Source organism: Salvia hispanica, chromosome 4 (assembly GCF_029641045.1).
Source record: "Salvia hispanica isolate PSC_SH4W2 chromosome 4, Shi_PSC_v1, whole genome shotgun sequence".
NCBI classification, from domain to species: domain Eukaryota; kingdom Viridiplantae; phylum Streptophyta; class Magnoliopsida; order Lamiales; family Lamiaceae; genus Salvia; species Salvia hispanica.
In genome coordinates, this window is record NC_142695.1 from 57,913,398 (window position 1) to 57,930,983 (window position 17,586).

The 17,586-nt window shown below is 33.0% G+C and overlaps 1 protein-coding gene and 1 pseudogene across 1 annotated transcript; both read left to right on the top strand.

Moving 5' to 3' along the window:
* The first annotated feature begins 4,539 nt into the window (after nt 1-4,539).
* LOC148929683 (uncharacterized) lies at nt 4,540-6,914 on the top strand (annotated as a pseudogene).
* A 3,985-nt stretch (nt 6,915-10,899) lies between these two features.
* On the top strand, nt 10,900-14,116 carry LOC125195534 (receptor-like protein EIX2). The gene is made up of 2 exons (XM_089069951.1): nt 10,900-13,870; nt 13,972-14,116. The coding sequence occupies exon 1, from the start codon at nt 10,973-10,975 to the stop codon at nt 13,859-13,861; it is 2,889 nt and encodes a 962-aa protein (XP_088926077.1). The 5' UTR covers nt 10,900-10,972; the 3' UTR covers nt 13,862-13,870; nt 13,972-14,116.
* Nucleotides 14,117-17,586: the final 3,470 nt, after the last annotated feature.

Here is a 17,586-nt window from a genome sequence, read left to right on the forward strand (position 1 = left end):
ATAAAAGTAGAACTCACATTCCACTAACTTTTTCAACTCTCTTTTTATTATGTTTCTTAAAACCCGCGCCGGGTCAAAGTGGGACAATATTAGGGGGTACTATTTATTAGCACTAAAAATACCTGCAAGTATACATGGTAGATCTAGTATAGCTAAAGGTCAGTACCGGGATATCGAACACAGAGAATAAGATTGCAACTGACTACCATATACTAAGCGTCATATACTATCTAGAGACACAGAAATTTTTGGGTTTGGTTTATTAAACTAGACAGAAAATAAATAAACAAATAAAAGAAAGCATAAAAACATATGATACAAAACAGGCGTAAGAAAGTAGAATTTTAGGATCAAAACACAATTGACTTCCTTGAATTACGGTCTCTAGAGTTATTAAGTCGGTCACTTAACTAGATTAAACCCCCTCCCGAGGTGAGAAATCCGTAGATTAGGTGTAATAATTGAAGTCCCCTTCTAATTCTTAGACCTAACTCCTAAAAGATTGTAAGACCACTGACCTCACGTGAAACCTCAACTCTCCCGAGTTCTATTGAATAAAAGTGTGAATTATCCCTCGTCCAAGTTAATTATTTCGTCTCCCGAGTACTCTAATCAACTCTAGCATGTATTCAAAAGGTAGCTAATCAATTGAATGTAAAAGACACAAGGATAAATCAAATAACTGCAAGAGCTAACAAGGAAAATCCATTGAATATTTTCACCAAAAAATCCACAAAAGATGTTCTACTCATAGACAAGTAAAAACTACAAATAAAGTACGAGACATGAAAGAAATTGATAAAACCCAAGGTTGAATCTTCAATATTCAGTCTTCTCTTGCCTGGATCTGCAGAACTCTGCTCCAATGGAAGATGGATGATTATATGTGTGGATTGTGGGATGGAAGAAGGTAGAGAGGGAGAAGGATTGGAGGCTCTGAGATGAAGATTATGAATTAGGTTAGAGGTATTTATAGGTTGGAAAAAGGTTAATTTTTGATAATTTTCGTGGCCTATAAGAAATAGGAGAGATTGGGCTTCACAATATAATAATTCATTTCTTCCGTGAATTCCCGCCTAAATTCCCGCCAGCTTTGACTGCACTGCGCAACGTTCGTAGAATAGACATAACTTTCTCCACAGAACTCCGATTGAGACGTGCGAGATATCCACGCGAAGCTCTTTCGAAGAGGAAGAGAATGATATGCATAAATCACTGATTGGACTCCAAATCTTATGGCAGAATGGGCTCGAACAGAGGCTGCTGCACCTTGGCCTTTTTGCACCTTTTTTTCTATCTTTTTCTATCATTTATCAACAAACACATTAAAAATACCAAATGTATAACATATGAAATTTAAGAACATAATTTGCATGATTGACATTTAAAATGAGTCAAATCTAGCCCTTAAAAACATGCAAAATCCGTGTTTGTCAAGGGGACGGAGGGAGTAAAATTTACGCAACTTTTTATCTTCGCCTTATTTTTAACATATTACAATCAAAAATTGATTTTTTGATTTATAACATCCTCATTTTTTTCAGCGGTGAAGGCACTTTAACATGGCTTGTGATCTTTCCAAGTTACTATAATTTGGATTGATTGTTATCAATCCCTTTGTTATGAATTACAGCAATGTACTTTCACTTTGTTTCAATTTCTTGCTTTCATTTGTAAACTCTATGTTTGGTGTGTATTTGTTTCTTCTAGAATTGAATGTTTGTGTTTTTATTATGAGTTTCTTTCCCTTTAAATCCATATCCACACTCTTGCAAGTGTCAGCTTTGAGTTTTTTTCAATGATAGTAGGAAAAATGCTATGTATATGCACTGTATTCTATGTACGTAAAGAGTAGTATACTCATATTGTGTAATATTGTCTAATACAGAGAATATTTAATATTTTCTAAATATATAAACAAAAAATATTTAAAATATTCATGTCAATCCATATGCCACAACTCCTATATTCAGTTAATATTGTCTCCTCACTTAACGCACAAAGATTTCTTTTTAAATTTCAATGTCGAAGAGAAATCAATCTTATGCTATTACCTAACATCATATAAATGATAGGATCAAAGACGCAACTGCAAAGAAAGTGAGATATTCTATTAACTTTATTGCTTATTCTACTTTTGAATTTGTAAATATAAAGAATTTTTCATCTCTGAGGCAAAACTATCCAAATTGTGAATCTATGTCAAACAAATAAAATGAATACTTCCTCCCTCTCATTTTGACTCAGAACGGGTTTTAAAAAGATGTTTGACTTTGTGAAGAAAAGAGGAGAAGATGACCTTGTGGAATGTGTGTTCCACTTTTATATATAAAGCAAATGAGACTTTAAATGCAAACACTCCGAGATGGTAAAATGAGATATTTACTTGTTTTTTTTTTTTTTTTTAAATATTTCCCAAAATGATACTCGTAAAACAAAGGCCTTTAGTGGTACAAACAAACCGAGGCTGGTAAAATCCAGCTAAACTAAAGATGGGCTGAATATTGGGCCTGAGAAGTATATTTGGGGGCTTTTAACATATAAATGTGTCAATTACCATAAATTAGTTTAGCCACTTTTAATTTGCTCTATTTTTATATCCTTTTATTTCTTAAATTTAATTCCTTAGCTGTAAGTATAACTTTATGATAATTAATTTGAGTTTACTAATCCAATCAAGAATTACTATATGATTCACACACACATTTGGAGGAGGAACTTCTAGGAATTGAATTGTGCTATGTCATCATTTAACATAGATCGTTATAATTAATTAATCCAAAATTAGAGTATACAATTTTTTTCAATTTAAAAAAATTAGCGCTGTGCTATTTCAGTCAAACTCAACAATGACTTTTTGGTCAATTGAATTATTGAAGAATTTCTCTCATCAATTAGTACTTAGTAGTGAAATCATTTATAGGAAACCATAACATTATGTAGTGGGTTTGGTAACGTTCCAAATAATTGAGATATATTGGAAAAATGACTTTTAATTCTTAAAACTTGACTAAGTAGTCTTTGTCTTTCACCTCATTTTTCTATACGCAAGGAACCAAAATATCCACTAAAATTGTTTGCGGAGAAAACACAAAACAAATTAGGGTAACAACAATGACTTAATAAACCCTAAACCTCATGTTAAATAGTAAAGATATAAAAGAATTGTTCTATGCGCTTCAGCTTGTTGCTTTTGATTTTTGGTGATTTTATATACCTTTGAAACAAATCTTTCTATTTAAATTAAATGGATCAAATCGTTGCAAGTGTTCATTTCATGTTAATTTCAGAAGAGCTTATATTTCCTAATGTTTTCGAATTTGTTATTTATTTTATTTATTTTTTATGTTAATTACCAAGGGTATCTACCGGCGGTCCAGCTACTATTCACCTTGCTGATTTGTAGGCACCTCAATGGCTAGGACAGCTAGCCCAAGAATTTAAAGCTGAAGCTGCTCCATACCCAAAGGTAGGGATCGATCCCATGGCCATTTGGTTAAGGATGGACAAGACTCATGCCACTCGACCACACCCCTTGGGTTTTATTTATTTTATTTATTGTTATAATAGCAATTTTCCCCAATAGATGCCAGAGACATATATATCTTCGTACTGCTGGTTCAAATTTTGAAATTTGATTTTTATGCTATTCATAAAATTAATATCGTTAATAACAAGATATAAGGAGTATAATAATTAACAAAATAATACTATTAATATCAAAAGTCGGTTATCTTGGAAATTTAACACTATATGTATAAATTAATCTTCTTTTTGTATTCACTAGATACCAATTTTGCATTTCATTCTTCAATTTATTATGCAGATTTTTAGGGAATAGTAATTTAGACAGCCTGCAGTTTACTATGGATTGCGTCTTTGTTTTCATTGATTTTGAACGCAAGTTTTGTTTATTAGGAATTCTTTCGTCATTTAAAACCCTACCCTAATTTCCACGTTACGTTATTACGATCAACTGATGTGGGACATTGGTCTGTAACAGCTTGGTGGCAATGATCAAGTTTGGAAACTTGAAAATATTAATAATGTAGAAATTCAGTTATCTAGGAAATTTAGTATATGAAATAATTAAGTTTGTTTGTCCCTAAAAATAGTCCATTTTTATTATCCAATATTAGACTATTTCATTTTAGTAAATATTTCTTTCTAATAAAACGAGTCTCATTTTTTTATTAAAATACTCGATTAAATATAATAAAATTGAAACAACGATTAAACATTAAAGACGAAATAAACCATTGACTGAGATAAACTTTTAAATTATTTATACTGGATAATTATTTAATCAAAGAACAAAATAATAGAGTAGCATTTTTAGTGGTTATACTACATGTTATTTTTCTTGATTTTGAACGCAATTCTTGCGTTAAGTTAGTTTGATTGGGAGCATTATTTCAACCCAAATTTTTACGTTCTCATATCATGAATTAGTCTTTTCTTAATTGGAAAAGTGGTGATAGTTATCAATGATTATCAACATTCTGTTTACCTCTATTTAAGAGCGTTGGAGTTGATACAATGGAGTATCCCACAAATACATTACCCTTTATACATCAGTAAAGACTAAAGAGAGGATGATTTCGGATAAAACATTAGAAATCAAATATCTTCTGCTTCTTCTTTTATGTGTGTTTGTTTCAGGAGATGCAGAAACGAGATGCATTGAAAGGGAGAGAGAAGCTCTTCTAAGCTTCAAGAATGGCCTCATCGATGAGTATGGCCGCTATCTCTCGTCATGGCAAGGCGATGAATGCTGCGAATGGGCTGGTGTTGAGTGCAGCAACACCACAAGCCATGTCATCAACCTCTACCTTAACGATAAAGATTTAAGAGGTAATATCGGATCCTCATTGCTCAAGTTGCATTACTTAAATCTTCTTGACCTCAACGGGAATGATTTCGGAGGCATTCCAATCCCAGAATTCATTTGTTCCATGAATCAGTTACAAGAATTGTCTCTTCAGGGTTGTCAATTTTCCGGGGCCATTCCTCTCCAGTTAGGGAACCTTACCAACCTACAATCACTGGACTTGTCCTATAATAATCTCAGTGGATCAATCCCAGACCCGAGAGCATTTCCTTCATTGACTGAACTTATCCTTTCCGGTAATAACTTTACCGGCTCCATTCCTCTAAGTATTGGCCAACTCTCCGAACTTCAAATTCTAGATCTTTCTCATAACTCTTTCGAAGGTTTAGTCTCTGAATCCCACTTCATAAAGCTTCACAAGTTAACTAAACTGGATTTATCCTTCAATCCATTATTGAACTTGGATATTGCCCCTGATTGGAGTCCTCCTTTTCAGTTGACTAGTATATCTCTAGCCGGGTGCAATGTGGGTCCGTATTTTCCAAAATGGATACGATCTCAAAGGAATTTGACATCCCTTGATCTCAGTGATGCCAATATAAGAGATGAAGCCGCAAGGGTGCTGTGGAATTTGTTGTCTTCATTAGAACACTTATATCTCTCTGACAATCAAATAAGTGGCACAGTTCCAAATCTCTCATCCACCTCAATCCACCATATGGATCTTAGTAGCAATCAATTGTCAGGTCATATACCATCATTTCCTGTCCATGCTTTTAATATTTTATTGAGTGGAAATATGTTCTCTGGTTCAATTTGCAAAGCTCTCCACGTTGAACTTGCATACATTATGTACCTTGACCTCTCAAATAATCAGTTGGCTGGAGAGGTTCCCAACTGTTGGGAGAAAATGCCCAACTTGCGCATCCTTTATTTGGCTAACAACAGTTTTTCTGGTGAAATTCCTCTCTCTTTAGGCGCTTTACTTGAGCTCCAGATACTCCAAATGCATGGTAATAATTTATCTGGTGAATTTCCTGACAGTTTGAGAGATTGCCATATGTTGATATTAATTGATGTTGAAGGAAACAAGTTAACAGGAGAGATCCCCGCTTGGATTGGCGAGTTGCATAGATTGCAATTTCTAAACTTTCGTGGAAATAAATTGCATGGCAGGATTCCTCCCGAGATATGCAATCTTTTATATATTCGAGTTCTGGATTTGTCAATAAACAATCTATCTTGGATAATACCTGATTGCTACAACTTTCGTACCTTGTCTACTGTGGAGAATGTGGCCTTAGGGGATTTTCACACTCCTCGTGGTCCAAATATAATTGTCGGCATGTCAAGCTACGGACATGTTTTACCTAATATTGACCGCAACCGCAATGGATATTCATCCTTTCAATGGAAAGGTAAGGAATATGAGTACTCGGGAAATATCAAGCTTCTCAAACTTATTGATTTATGAAGCAATAGATTGACCGGAAACATTCCCAAGTCATTTTCTGATATGAAAGGATTATATTCCCTCAATCTATCAAGAAATAGTTTGGTGGGACATATAATTCCAGATATTGGCAAAATGGAGATGCTAGATTCTCTTGATCTGTCTCATAACCAGCTGTCTGGCAAGATACCGGCTAGTATGGTAGAATTACACAGTCTTGGTGTTCTTGATTTGTCAAACAACAAGTTGTCCGAAAAAATTCCAACAGGTACTCAACTTCAGAGCTTCAATGCCTCAGTTTATGCCAATAATGATGGGCTATGTGGCAACCCTCTGCCAAAGTGCCCCGGAGATAGCTTGAGGCCACCCACCACTAATCCGGTGGATAACACGAATGAGAAAGACGACAACAACTTCTCATTTATGCAAGAAGTTGGCATATCAATGGGATTTGGTTTTATCTTTGGATTTTGGGGAGTTATTGGCTCATTCATACTGAAGAAATCATGGAGAATTGCATTCTTCAACTTGTTTGATGATGTTGGAGATTGGTTCTACGTCAAGATTGTTGTGTTTGTATCCAAATGGAAACGAAGCAGGAATGCTGAAATGCAGGTAATATCAACCTGATTTATAGCGCTTAAATAAAGTTTTTGGTAAAAATTTTACTCTGATCTTTTTATCTTCATGTTACTTTTAACATATTACAATCATGATTTGATTTTTGGATTTATAACATCCTTATTTTTTTCAGCGGTGAAACCAGGCGCTTTATTGTTCAATCAAGGTCAAACTCATAGCTGGTGAATGGTGATCTTTCCAAGTTCTAGTAATTTGGATTGTTTTTCTCAATCTCTTTTTTTGTGTATTGTGTCAATGTACTTTCACTTTATTTCAGTTTCATGTTTTCATTTGTAAACCATATGTTTGTTGTGTATTTGTTTCTTCTAGAAATGAATGTTTGTGTTTTTATACTTAGTTTCTTGCCCTTTAAATCCATGTCCACACTTTGCAAATTTCAGCTTTGAGTTTTTTCAATGATTTTCAACCAAAACAAATTAGTTAAAATAATATCCCAAAATATTCTTGATTGATTGCTTTATTTCTTGAATAAACTCTAATTGTAGCCTTATTGTTTCCTTCAATTACCAATTCTCTTTATTCTAACAGCATATAACATAATCAAAATACAAAATAGTACAATATAAAACCTCAAACAACAAATTCACTAAAACAAATCCAATTTCAAAAAATTATCCATATCAATTAATCAAATTAATTAACTTATACCAAAACAAGAAAGGACTAACCTTGATTCAACTTTCCCAATAGTCACATAGAAAAAAGTAGAATCACCCAAAACAAGATATCAGTCATATGCTTTTACCTGTCATCAAATGTGCGGATCATAGATTAAATAACACAACAAAGGACTAACCTCGATTCCAAATAAATGAGTGATTCATCTGAATTCATAATTTCTTATTCTGCTTTTGAATTTGAAATCTCTGTGGCTAAATTATTAAAGTTATGGTTTCTCAGATTGATACTCCCTCCGTTCCATAGTAATAGAGACATTTATTTTTCAGCACGAAGATTAAGAAAATTTTTGTTAGATGAGTTAAGTAAAAGGGAGAATAAAGTGGAAAATGAAAAAGGTAGAGAGATGAAGAGAAAATAAAGTAAGAGAGTAAAGTAGACGTGGAAAAATGTGTTGACTTTTACTAATAAAGGAAATGACTCTATTACTATGGAACGTACCAAAATGACAAAATGATTCTATTATAATGGAACGGAAGAAGTGGTATTGTAAAACTAAGCCTTTAAATGGGCCTTGGAAGTAGAAATGGGCTTTAAACACGCTGGCAGCACTGGACCTCATGATAGAAAGAAATTGGTAAAATTGAACTGGGCTCAAAATGGGCCTCGGAAGTAGAAATGGGCTTTCAACATAAAATCTTCTATCAATACTCAATCACTTAAGTTAATTATCCTACTTTTCTACTACTCCATATCTTTACATAATTTTATCTTAAATTTTACATTATTATGCGAAAATAGATAATAAATTAAGTTTACTAATTCAGTTAATGTTTATAAATACTTTAGATTTGAATTATTTGCTTTTAGTTTTAATTCACACATATCACGCTACATCCTACATATTGGGTGACTCAAATCCTTGAATTAAAAACTTAGCTCCCGAAGGACATCTAACGAACTAATTAAATTGTGTATCATCGTCAATAACTAGTTGATTGTAACAATTATTAATCCAAATGTGGAGTGAAATATAATAAATCATAACATGATATGACATTACACGACATGAATTTATCGCATATGTTTATTTAACCTATGACTTGGCCACATGTATTTTATTTTGTATTTTGCACTTATTGAAGAATTTCTATCATCAATTAGTACTCAAGTAATTTCCGGGAAAACAAATAATTATATAGTGGGTGTAAAATACTTCATCCGTCCACGAAAAATAGAACACGTTTGTCATTTTTTTTTTCATGAAATAGAGCACATTTGTCATTTACCCTTCTCCCTTACTCCTAATTATATGGACCCCACCCCACATTTCACTAACACTACTCTCTTTCTTTTTTCTCTTAATAATAATATGGACCCCACATTTGTCATTTTTATCAATTCCACAATAAAACCCGTGTCATTCACAATGTGTCCTATTTTTCGTGGATGGAGGGAGTATGTTCAATGAAAAGCACCACGTGCAAAAGGTCGGAGGCAACGGCACACACGGCCATGCCTCAGGTGGCTGATCATGCACATGTAAAATATGTTAACTTTTACTAAAAATGGAAATAACTCCACTACTATGCAACGTATTAAAATGAAAAATGACTCAATTACTATGGAATAGATGGAGTAGTATATAATGAACACGAATTATCTTTAATTTTATCATGTACTATATATTTTTTGCATCATAAATTAATCAACCATCACTTTATAATTTTGTCGTTTTGATTGGTTTTAAACGCAAGTCTTTCGTCAACTTTTGTTTATATGTTGTTGTTGGAGAACCGCGTGATTGGATGAAAAATAGTTGAGAGTATTATTTTTATATCACAAAGCTGTAGATTTTTTGTGATGCTTATTTAGTCTTCCTTCACTTAATTGGAAAAGAATCTTTATTTTTTTGCAAGTTGTCTAATCAAGTTGAATTTTATTTTTATAAAAGTACTAATATCACCTTATTTATTTATGCCTTTTTTCCATTGATTTTGGACGTTACCTAAAATTTTGTTTGTGTATAATTGGAAAAGAATCTTTGTATTCTTTTTTTGCAAGTTTCTAATTAAGTTGAATTTCATTTTTAAAAGAAGAACTAATATCACCTTACTTTTACCTATTTAAACCATTACACTAGATTTACTAAAAAGTTGAAAGACTGAATATCTCATATCCAACCCTTCAATGACTATATTAACTCTTATCATAAAAATTCTGAAATTTATATGATGGTATCAATTAAGTCCCTTTTTTGAATTTACCATATGTATCCCGATCTTTGCAACTATATAAACGTAATCAATCGTTTTAAATTATTTTACTCCAATCTAATTAATAAATAGTAAAACATCATTTCATTGATGACAGAGAAACATGAACAATCTCCGTGCATTACTCAATTGATTTTGTACTCCCTTTATCCCATTAATAATCTCATTTTGCAATTTTAGTAGGTTCCAAAAAATTGATTCACATTCTAATTTTTAACCTTTTTACTTCTAATAAAGTGTCTAATTTTTTAATAACACTTCTTCAATTATTTTTCTCTTTCCCTCTTATACTTTACCAATTTAATACTCTCTTCGTCCCACTAAATATGACCCACTTTCATTTTTGATTTGTCCCTACCAAGATAACTCTATACTAAAAATAGAAACACCTTTATCTCTATTATATTCACTCTCTCCACTTCACAGAAAAAATTAAGTTGCATAAATTCTCGTGCTGCCCAAGGAAGGGGAGTATTAAAACTCGTGTCGTCACCAAAGTTCTTATTTTAGGAAACGAATAGAGTATATTTTAAGTTGTACTCCGTCCCATAAAAATAGACTAAATTTCATTTTTCTCATTCTCTTTTTACTTTTTTATTTATGGGCCTAACCATCTGCGACACTATTTCAACTACTATTTTTCTTCTATCTCACTTTACCAATTACTCCATTCGTTCTCTCATAGTTGAGTCATTTTTTCATTTCGGAAAGTTCTCTCATAGTTGAGTCATTTCGAAAACTTTTTTCTCTTTCTTACTTTATTTTCTCTACTTTATTAACTTTTTACTTTATTCTTTCTATTTTTTTTTCGTTCTCTTATTTATTTATTTATTTGTTTGTTTAACAAACACAACATCTTTTTTTCAAACTCCATGCCGAAAAGTTTCGCCTCAACTATGAGGAAACGGACGGAGTACTATATATTAAAACCGTGTCATCTCCAATTAACTATTTCTATGGTACGGAGGGAGTTATAATTAAGTCCGCCTTCGCTTTACTCAATTTTGTCTTCTTTCATTAATTTCAAACTTAATTCTTACGTTAAAGTTTATTCATATGTTCACATGTTGGACAATTCATGAGAAATGTCTACGTAACATCTAGGTAAGTTGGATCTCGTTTTAGGAATTTTACCTATTTAAACTGTTGACAATGGAGTATTCCATAAATACAATTCACTTCAATACGTCAGTAAAGAATAAAGATAGTATGATTTCTAAAAAAATAATACTAGCAATCAAGTTTGTTCTTGTTGTTCTTTGTTGTGTGTTTGTTTCAGGATACGCACAAGTGAGATGCATTGAGAGTGAGCGAGAAGCTCTTCTAACCTTCAAGAATGGCACCTTCGATGAGTTTGATATTCTCTCATCGTGGCAGGGCGACGAATGCTGTGAATGGCGCGGTGTTGAGTGCAGCAACACCACTGGCCATGTCATCATCCTCCAGCTTAACAATATTGATAATGATTGTAAATGGAAAGGTAGTGATGATTGTCACTTGGAAGGTGAGCTTCGTTCTTCATTGCTTGAGTTGCATCATTTATATTATCTTGACCTTAGTCGGAATGACTTTGGAGGCAATCCGATTCCAAAATTCATTGGTTCCATGAAACAATTACAACACTTATCTCTTTCGGATTGTCGCTTTTCTGGTAACATTCCTCCTCAGTTAGGTAACCTTACCAATCTACACACACTTGACTTTAGTGGGAATGACTTTGGAGATAATCCGATCCTAGAATTCGTTAGTTCCATGAAACAGTTACAGCACTTGTTTCTTTCAAGTTGTAGCTTTAATGGGAGTGTTCTTCCTCAGTTAGGAAATCTTACCAACCTACGCTCACTTGACCTGAGTGATAATGCTTTTGAAGCCATTCCAATCCCAGAATTCATTGGTTCCATGAAACAATTACAACACTTGTCTCTTAGGAGTTGTAACTTTTCTGGAAGCATTCCTCCCCGGCTTGGGAACATTACCAATCTACGCTCACTCGATCTCTCATTTAACTCTTTGAGTTCCATATCTCCTTTTATGTTTTCTTCTGTACTTAGATCACTCGAAACATTGGATTTGTCTTCTAATCAATTCACAGGATTGATGCCTGACCCGAGAGCGTTTCCTTCATTGATAAGACTTGACCTTTCATACAATAACTTTACAGGCTCCATTCCTCTAAGTATTGGCCAGCTCTCCAATCTTCAATTTCTAAATCTATGGGATAATTCTCTGGATGGTTTAGTTCCTTCAAGCATTGGCCAACTCTCTGAGCTTCAATTTCTAGGTCTATCTAATAATTCTTTGAATGGTTTAGTTCCTCCAAGTATTGGCCAGCTCTCCAATCTTCAATTTCTAGATCTTTCTCATAATTCTTTGGAAGGTTTAGTCTCTGAATCCCACTTCTCCAAGCTTTATAAGCTGAAGTCACTGGATCTATCATTCAATCCATTATTGATGCTGGATTATGCTCCTGACTGGAGTCCTCCTTTTCAATTGAACGACATATATTTAGCCGGGTGCAATGTGGGCCGATTTCCAAAATGGATTCGAACTCAGAGGAATTTATTATCCCTTGATCTCCGTGGTGCCAATATAACAGATGAAGCCCCAAGGTGGTTGTGGAATATGTCTTCATCATTGGAACACTTATATCTCTCCGACAATCAAATAAGTGGTACAGTTCTGAATCTCTCATCCATGTCCATTCAGTATATGGATCTTAGTTACAATCAATTCTCGGGTCATATACCATCATTTCCTGCCTATGCTTATGTTGTTTTATTGAGTGGAAATATGTTCTCTGGTTCAATTTCATCTATTTGCAAAACTCGCCAAGAGAATCTTAACTACCTTGACCTCTCCAATAATCAGTTGGAAGGGGAGGTTCCCAACTGCTGGGAGAATATGCCCAACTTGGAGACCCTTAATTTGGCTAACAACAACTTTTCGGGTGATATTCCTCTCTCTTTAGGAGATATATATCGTCTCACTATACTACGAATGCATAGTAATAATTTATCTGGTGAATTGCCTAACAGTTTGAGACATTGCCAAAGATTGAGATTCATTGATGTTGAAGGGAATAAGTTAACAGGAGAGATCCCCACTTGGATTGGCCAGCTGAATGGAATGCTCTTTCTAAACCTTCGTGGAAATAAATTGCATGGTAGTATTCCTTCCGAGATATGCAATCTTACTAATATTCAAATTCTGGATTTGTCTATAAACAATCTATCTTGGATAATTCCTGATTGCTTCAACAATTTTACTGTCTTGTCCGGTGAGAATGAGCCCTTAAGTGCACTTGAAAATGAATTCATTTTCCGTCCAACATTAATTTACAAGTATCTCCCCGCCGGTCCTGTACCACGTATTGAGCGCTATGGCTATTCCTCATTTCAATGGAAAGGAAAGGAATATGAGTATTGGAAAAATATCAGGCTTCTTAAACTCATTGATTTTTCAAGCAATAGATTGAGCGGAAACATTCCTAAATCATTTTCCACTATGAGGGGGTTAAGATCCTTGAATCTATCAAGAAATAGTTTGACAGGAAATATAATTCTAGATATTGGTGAATTGGAGGTGCTAGATTCTCTTGATCTATCTCGTAACCAACTCTCTGGCCAAATACCTACAAGTTTGGCAGAAATACACACTCTTGGTTTTCTTGATTTGTCGAACAACGATTTGTCTGGAAAAATTCCAACAAGTACTCAACTGCAGAGCTTCAATGTATCCGCTTATGCCGGAAACGATGGACTATGTGGCGACCCTCTGCCGAAGTGCCCGGGAGATATCTTGAGGCCACCCACCACTAATTCAGAGGAAAACATGAAAGAGAAAGATGGAAGCATCTTCTCATTTATGCAAGAAGTTGGCATATCAATGGGCTTTGGTTTTATCTTCGGATTTTGGGGAGTTATTGGTTCGTTCATAATGAAGAAACCATGGAGAATCGCATTCTTCAACATGTTCGATGATACTAGAGATTGGTTGTATGTCAGGATTGCGGTGTTTGTATCCAAATGGAGACAGAGCTGAATTACACAGGTATATTAACATTTACTCGGATTTGTTATATTCACATCACTTTTCAAATATTAATGTCAATATTTCATTTTCTGGAATTGTAACATTCCCAATTTTTTCAGCGGTGAAACAACGTGCTTTAGCATTCCATCAAGGTGAACCAAATTATGCTGGTGATGTTTCCAAGTTATTGTAATTTGTATTCAGTCTTTTTATCTTCATTTGTAAACATTATGATTGTTTTTTACCTTCTAAACTTTATGTTGATGTCTGTCTTTTATTTTCAGAATGGATGTTTGTGTTTTTGTACTTTCACTTTATTTTCATAGTTGTATGTGGTTCTTATAAAATGAGTGTTACGTTTGTCATTTGGGTATACTAAGCAAATATAATGAAATAAAGTCAATTCAAAAAGGTATTGGTAAAATATACACTTAATGCAGCTAACCATAAATTAATGACACCAAGTTATAAACAAGGCCACTCCCTAGATTACCTATGAAATTAGCTAATTTCCAAATAAAGTAAGGACCATTCGGTTCACACTACTGCACATGATTAGAGACCATGTTTATTCTTATATCCTGTTCGATTGCCTTTTCTCCAAAAAAAAAAAAGACATGGCCACTGACAATGTATCTCATTCCCAGCCCACCACCAAAGTAGTAAGATTACAATGTGTATGTGTCTAGTCATCATCCATATGATCATATCACCTTATTCATATTTAATCTAAGATAAAGTCTATCTTGGCTTATCCTATATCTTGTCTAACAACCAATCTCCAATTAAAAAGATTATATTCTATCATCTCAAACAACAAATTCACAAAATTTCCCAATAAAGAATCAGCTAAAACAATAAATCAATCATAATTCATAAACTTTTGCATGACATCAAATGTAAAACACAAGAAAAGTGAGGAATTTATCGAACTCGGATGGCTTATTCTACTTTTTGAATTTGTTAATATAAAGAATTTTATCTCTGAGGAAAATTATCCAAATTGTGATTATAGGTCAACGAAATAGTAAAATCAATATTAGTTTTTTTAAAAAAAATTGTTTCCCAAAATGATATTCGTAAAACAAAGGCCTGGTATAAACAGACCGAGGCTGGTACGGAGTAAAATTTATCTGGGCTTACGATGGGCCAAATATTGGGCCTAGGAAATATATATGGGCTTTCAACATATAAACGTGCCCATTAACCATAAATTAGTTTAGCCACTTTATTTTATATATATAAATCCTTTTTTTTTTTCTTCAGTTTGAGTTTACTAATCCGATTCAGGATTATGTTATTTTCAATTTTTGAATTACTCTTTAATTGTAATTCACACACACACCACAAGTTGGGTGACTCACACTCTAAATAATTGGTTGGACTTGAAGGAGAAACTTTGAACTAATTAAATTGTGTTTGGTCATCTTTTAACATAGTACGTTGTTATAATTAATTAATCCAAACTTAGAGTATACAATTTTTTCAATTTAAAAAAATTAGTGGTTTGCTATTTTTTTTTTCATTGGCATACTCCATATTTTATGTTGTACTGTATTTGCAATTATTGAAGAGTTCATCTCTTGATTTAGTGATGAAGTAATTTCCAGGAAACCATAAATTAACCTTATATATATAGACTATAGTGTGTAGGTTGAATCAGTCTAACTCAACAATGAATTTTTGGTCTATAATTGAATTAATTGAAGAATTTCTCTCATCAATTATTAGCGAAGTCTTTTTTATGAAACCATAATTGAGATATATTGGAAAAATGACTTTTAATTCTTAAAACTTGACTCACTTTTTCAATTGCTTTCTCTTTCACACTTTAACGGGTGTTGCTTTTGATTTTTTGGTGATTTTATATACCTTTAAAACAAATCTTTTTATTTAAATTAAATGGATCAAATCGTTGCAAGTGTTCATTTCATGTTAATTTCAGAGGAGCTGAACGTTTATATTACCTAATGTTTTCGAATTTGTTATTTATTATATTTATTGTTATGATAGCAATTTCCCCAATAGATAGCAACGTTCATAAAATTAATATTGTTAATAACAAGATATAAGGAGTATTATAATCAACAAAATGAAAATAATAGTATTAATTTATAGGGAGGTAATCAATTGCTAACTAATTACTAATCCCAAATTGAGACCAATTTTCAACCATTAGATTAGAAGATATTGTGGTTAATATAATGGCAAGTGTAATATATTTTAAATTTAAATAATTATTAATTAAATTAAAAGGGTATTAATATCAAACCTTATATGTAGTAATTATAACTAACTACTTTCTCTCTCCTCATCATCTCAAATCTTTAAATTTACGTAACTCTCTCAATTTAAATTATTGTTTCGCAAAAAATATATCAAATTAAAGATAATTTAATAAGGGTTCCAACGAGATCTCAATTGCATATGTTCCGACGATGTTCGGGTGATGAAATTTGATTAATTATATTTCAATTTTCGTACATGTTGATAAACAGCTATTTTCAACAAATGCAACAAAAAATCTCAATATATTGTAGGCAAAATCTCAATATTATGCATGTCCAATCTCAATAAAAATGTGTTGATATTTTCTTGTCCTTGTGTTGATATTCTAATGTCATATTATTGACATTTGTAATACACAATGTTGATATAAAAAAACTCTCACGAAAATTATCATATGATAACATAATGACGATATTACCATTTTGTTGATATTTTGTCTATTATTTATTGAGATTTTGTGAACTTTAATCTCATCCACTCATTTTAAAATTTAGAGGTGAAAATTTAGTCTTGATTTTGAATTAGGGTGCTATAAGCATTATAAGAGGACCCTTAATTTCAAAAGTCTCATTATTCATTAACAAATACTCGATTAAATGGGATAACATTGAAACAACGATTAAATATTAAAGATGAAATTGACTAAACCACCAAAGGTCGGGATAGATACAATCCTAAATAAACTTTTAAATTACTGATACTCGATAATTATTTAATCAAAGAACAAAATAATACAACTTCAATTTTAGCGGTTAGTCTTTCTTTGGAGCATTATTTCAACCCAATTTCTACGTTCTCATATCATGAATTAGTCTTTTTTTTTTTTTGAAAAAGCGGTGATAATTATCAAAAATTATGAATTGATACTTTTGCAGCGGAATCAAGAACTATTCTTTCTTCTCATTCTGGATTACATAATGGGATCAAACTAAGCTATATACTCTCCCAAGATGCCAGCGAGCGCATCGGCCAGCGCCTGGAAATCGGCGTGCGCTCGCCGGTTTCTATGCCGATTTGCTGCTGGCCGATCCCAATGGTTCAGCTAGCCGACCGGCTAGCGGCGCGAATCGGCTAGCCGGTGCGTTAGCCACCATTGTGGATACTCTTATAATAGAGGAGTTATATCTTAATCTTCATATCCAAATGAGATGTCTTTACTATTGTAGAATACTTATAATAGATGAATTATATAGTACTACTCCCTCCGTCCCGCTTAAGATGACACGTTTTCCTTTTTAGTTTGTCCCAACCAAGATGACACATTTCCTTTTTAGGAAACTTTCTCTCTCCAATTAATACACTCAACCACTTTTTCTCACCCCTATTAAAATATTCACCTTTCTTTCTCTCTCTATTTTAATACTTCCACCTACCTTTTCTCTCTCCAATTAAACACATTAACCAATTACTCCTAAAACTCCGTGCCGGCTAAGGAATGTGTCATC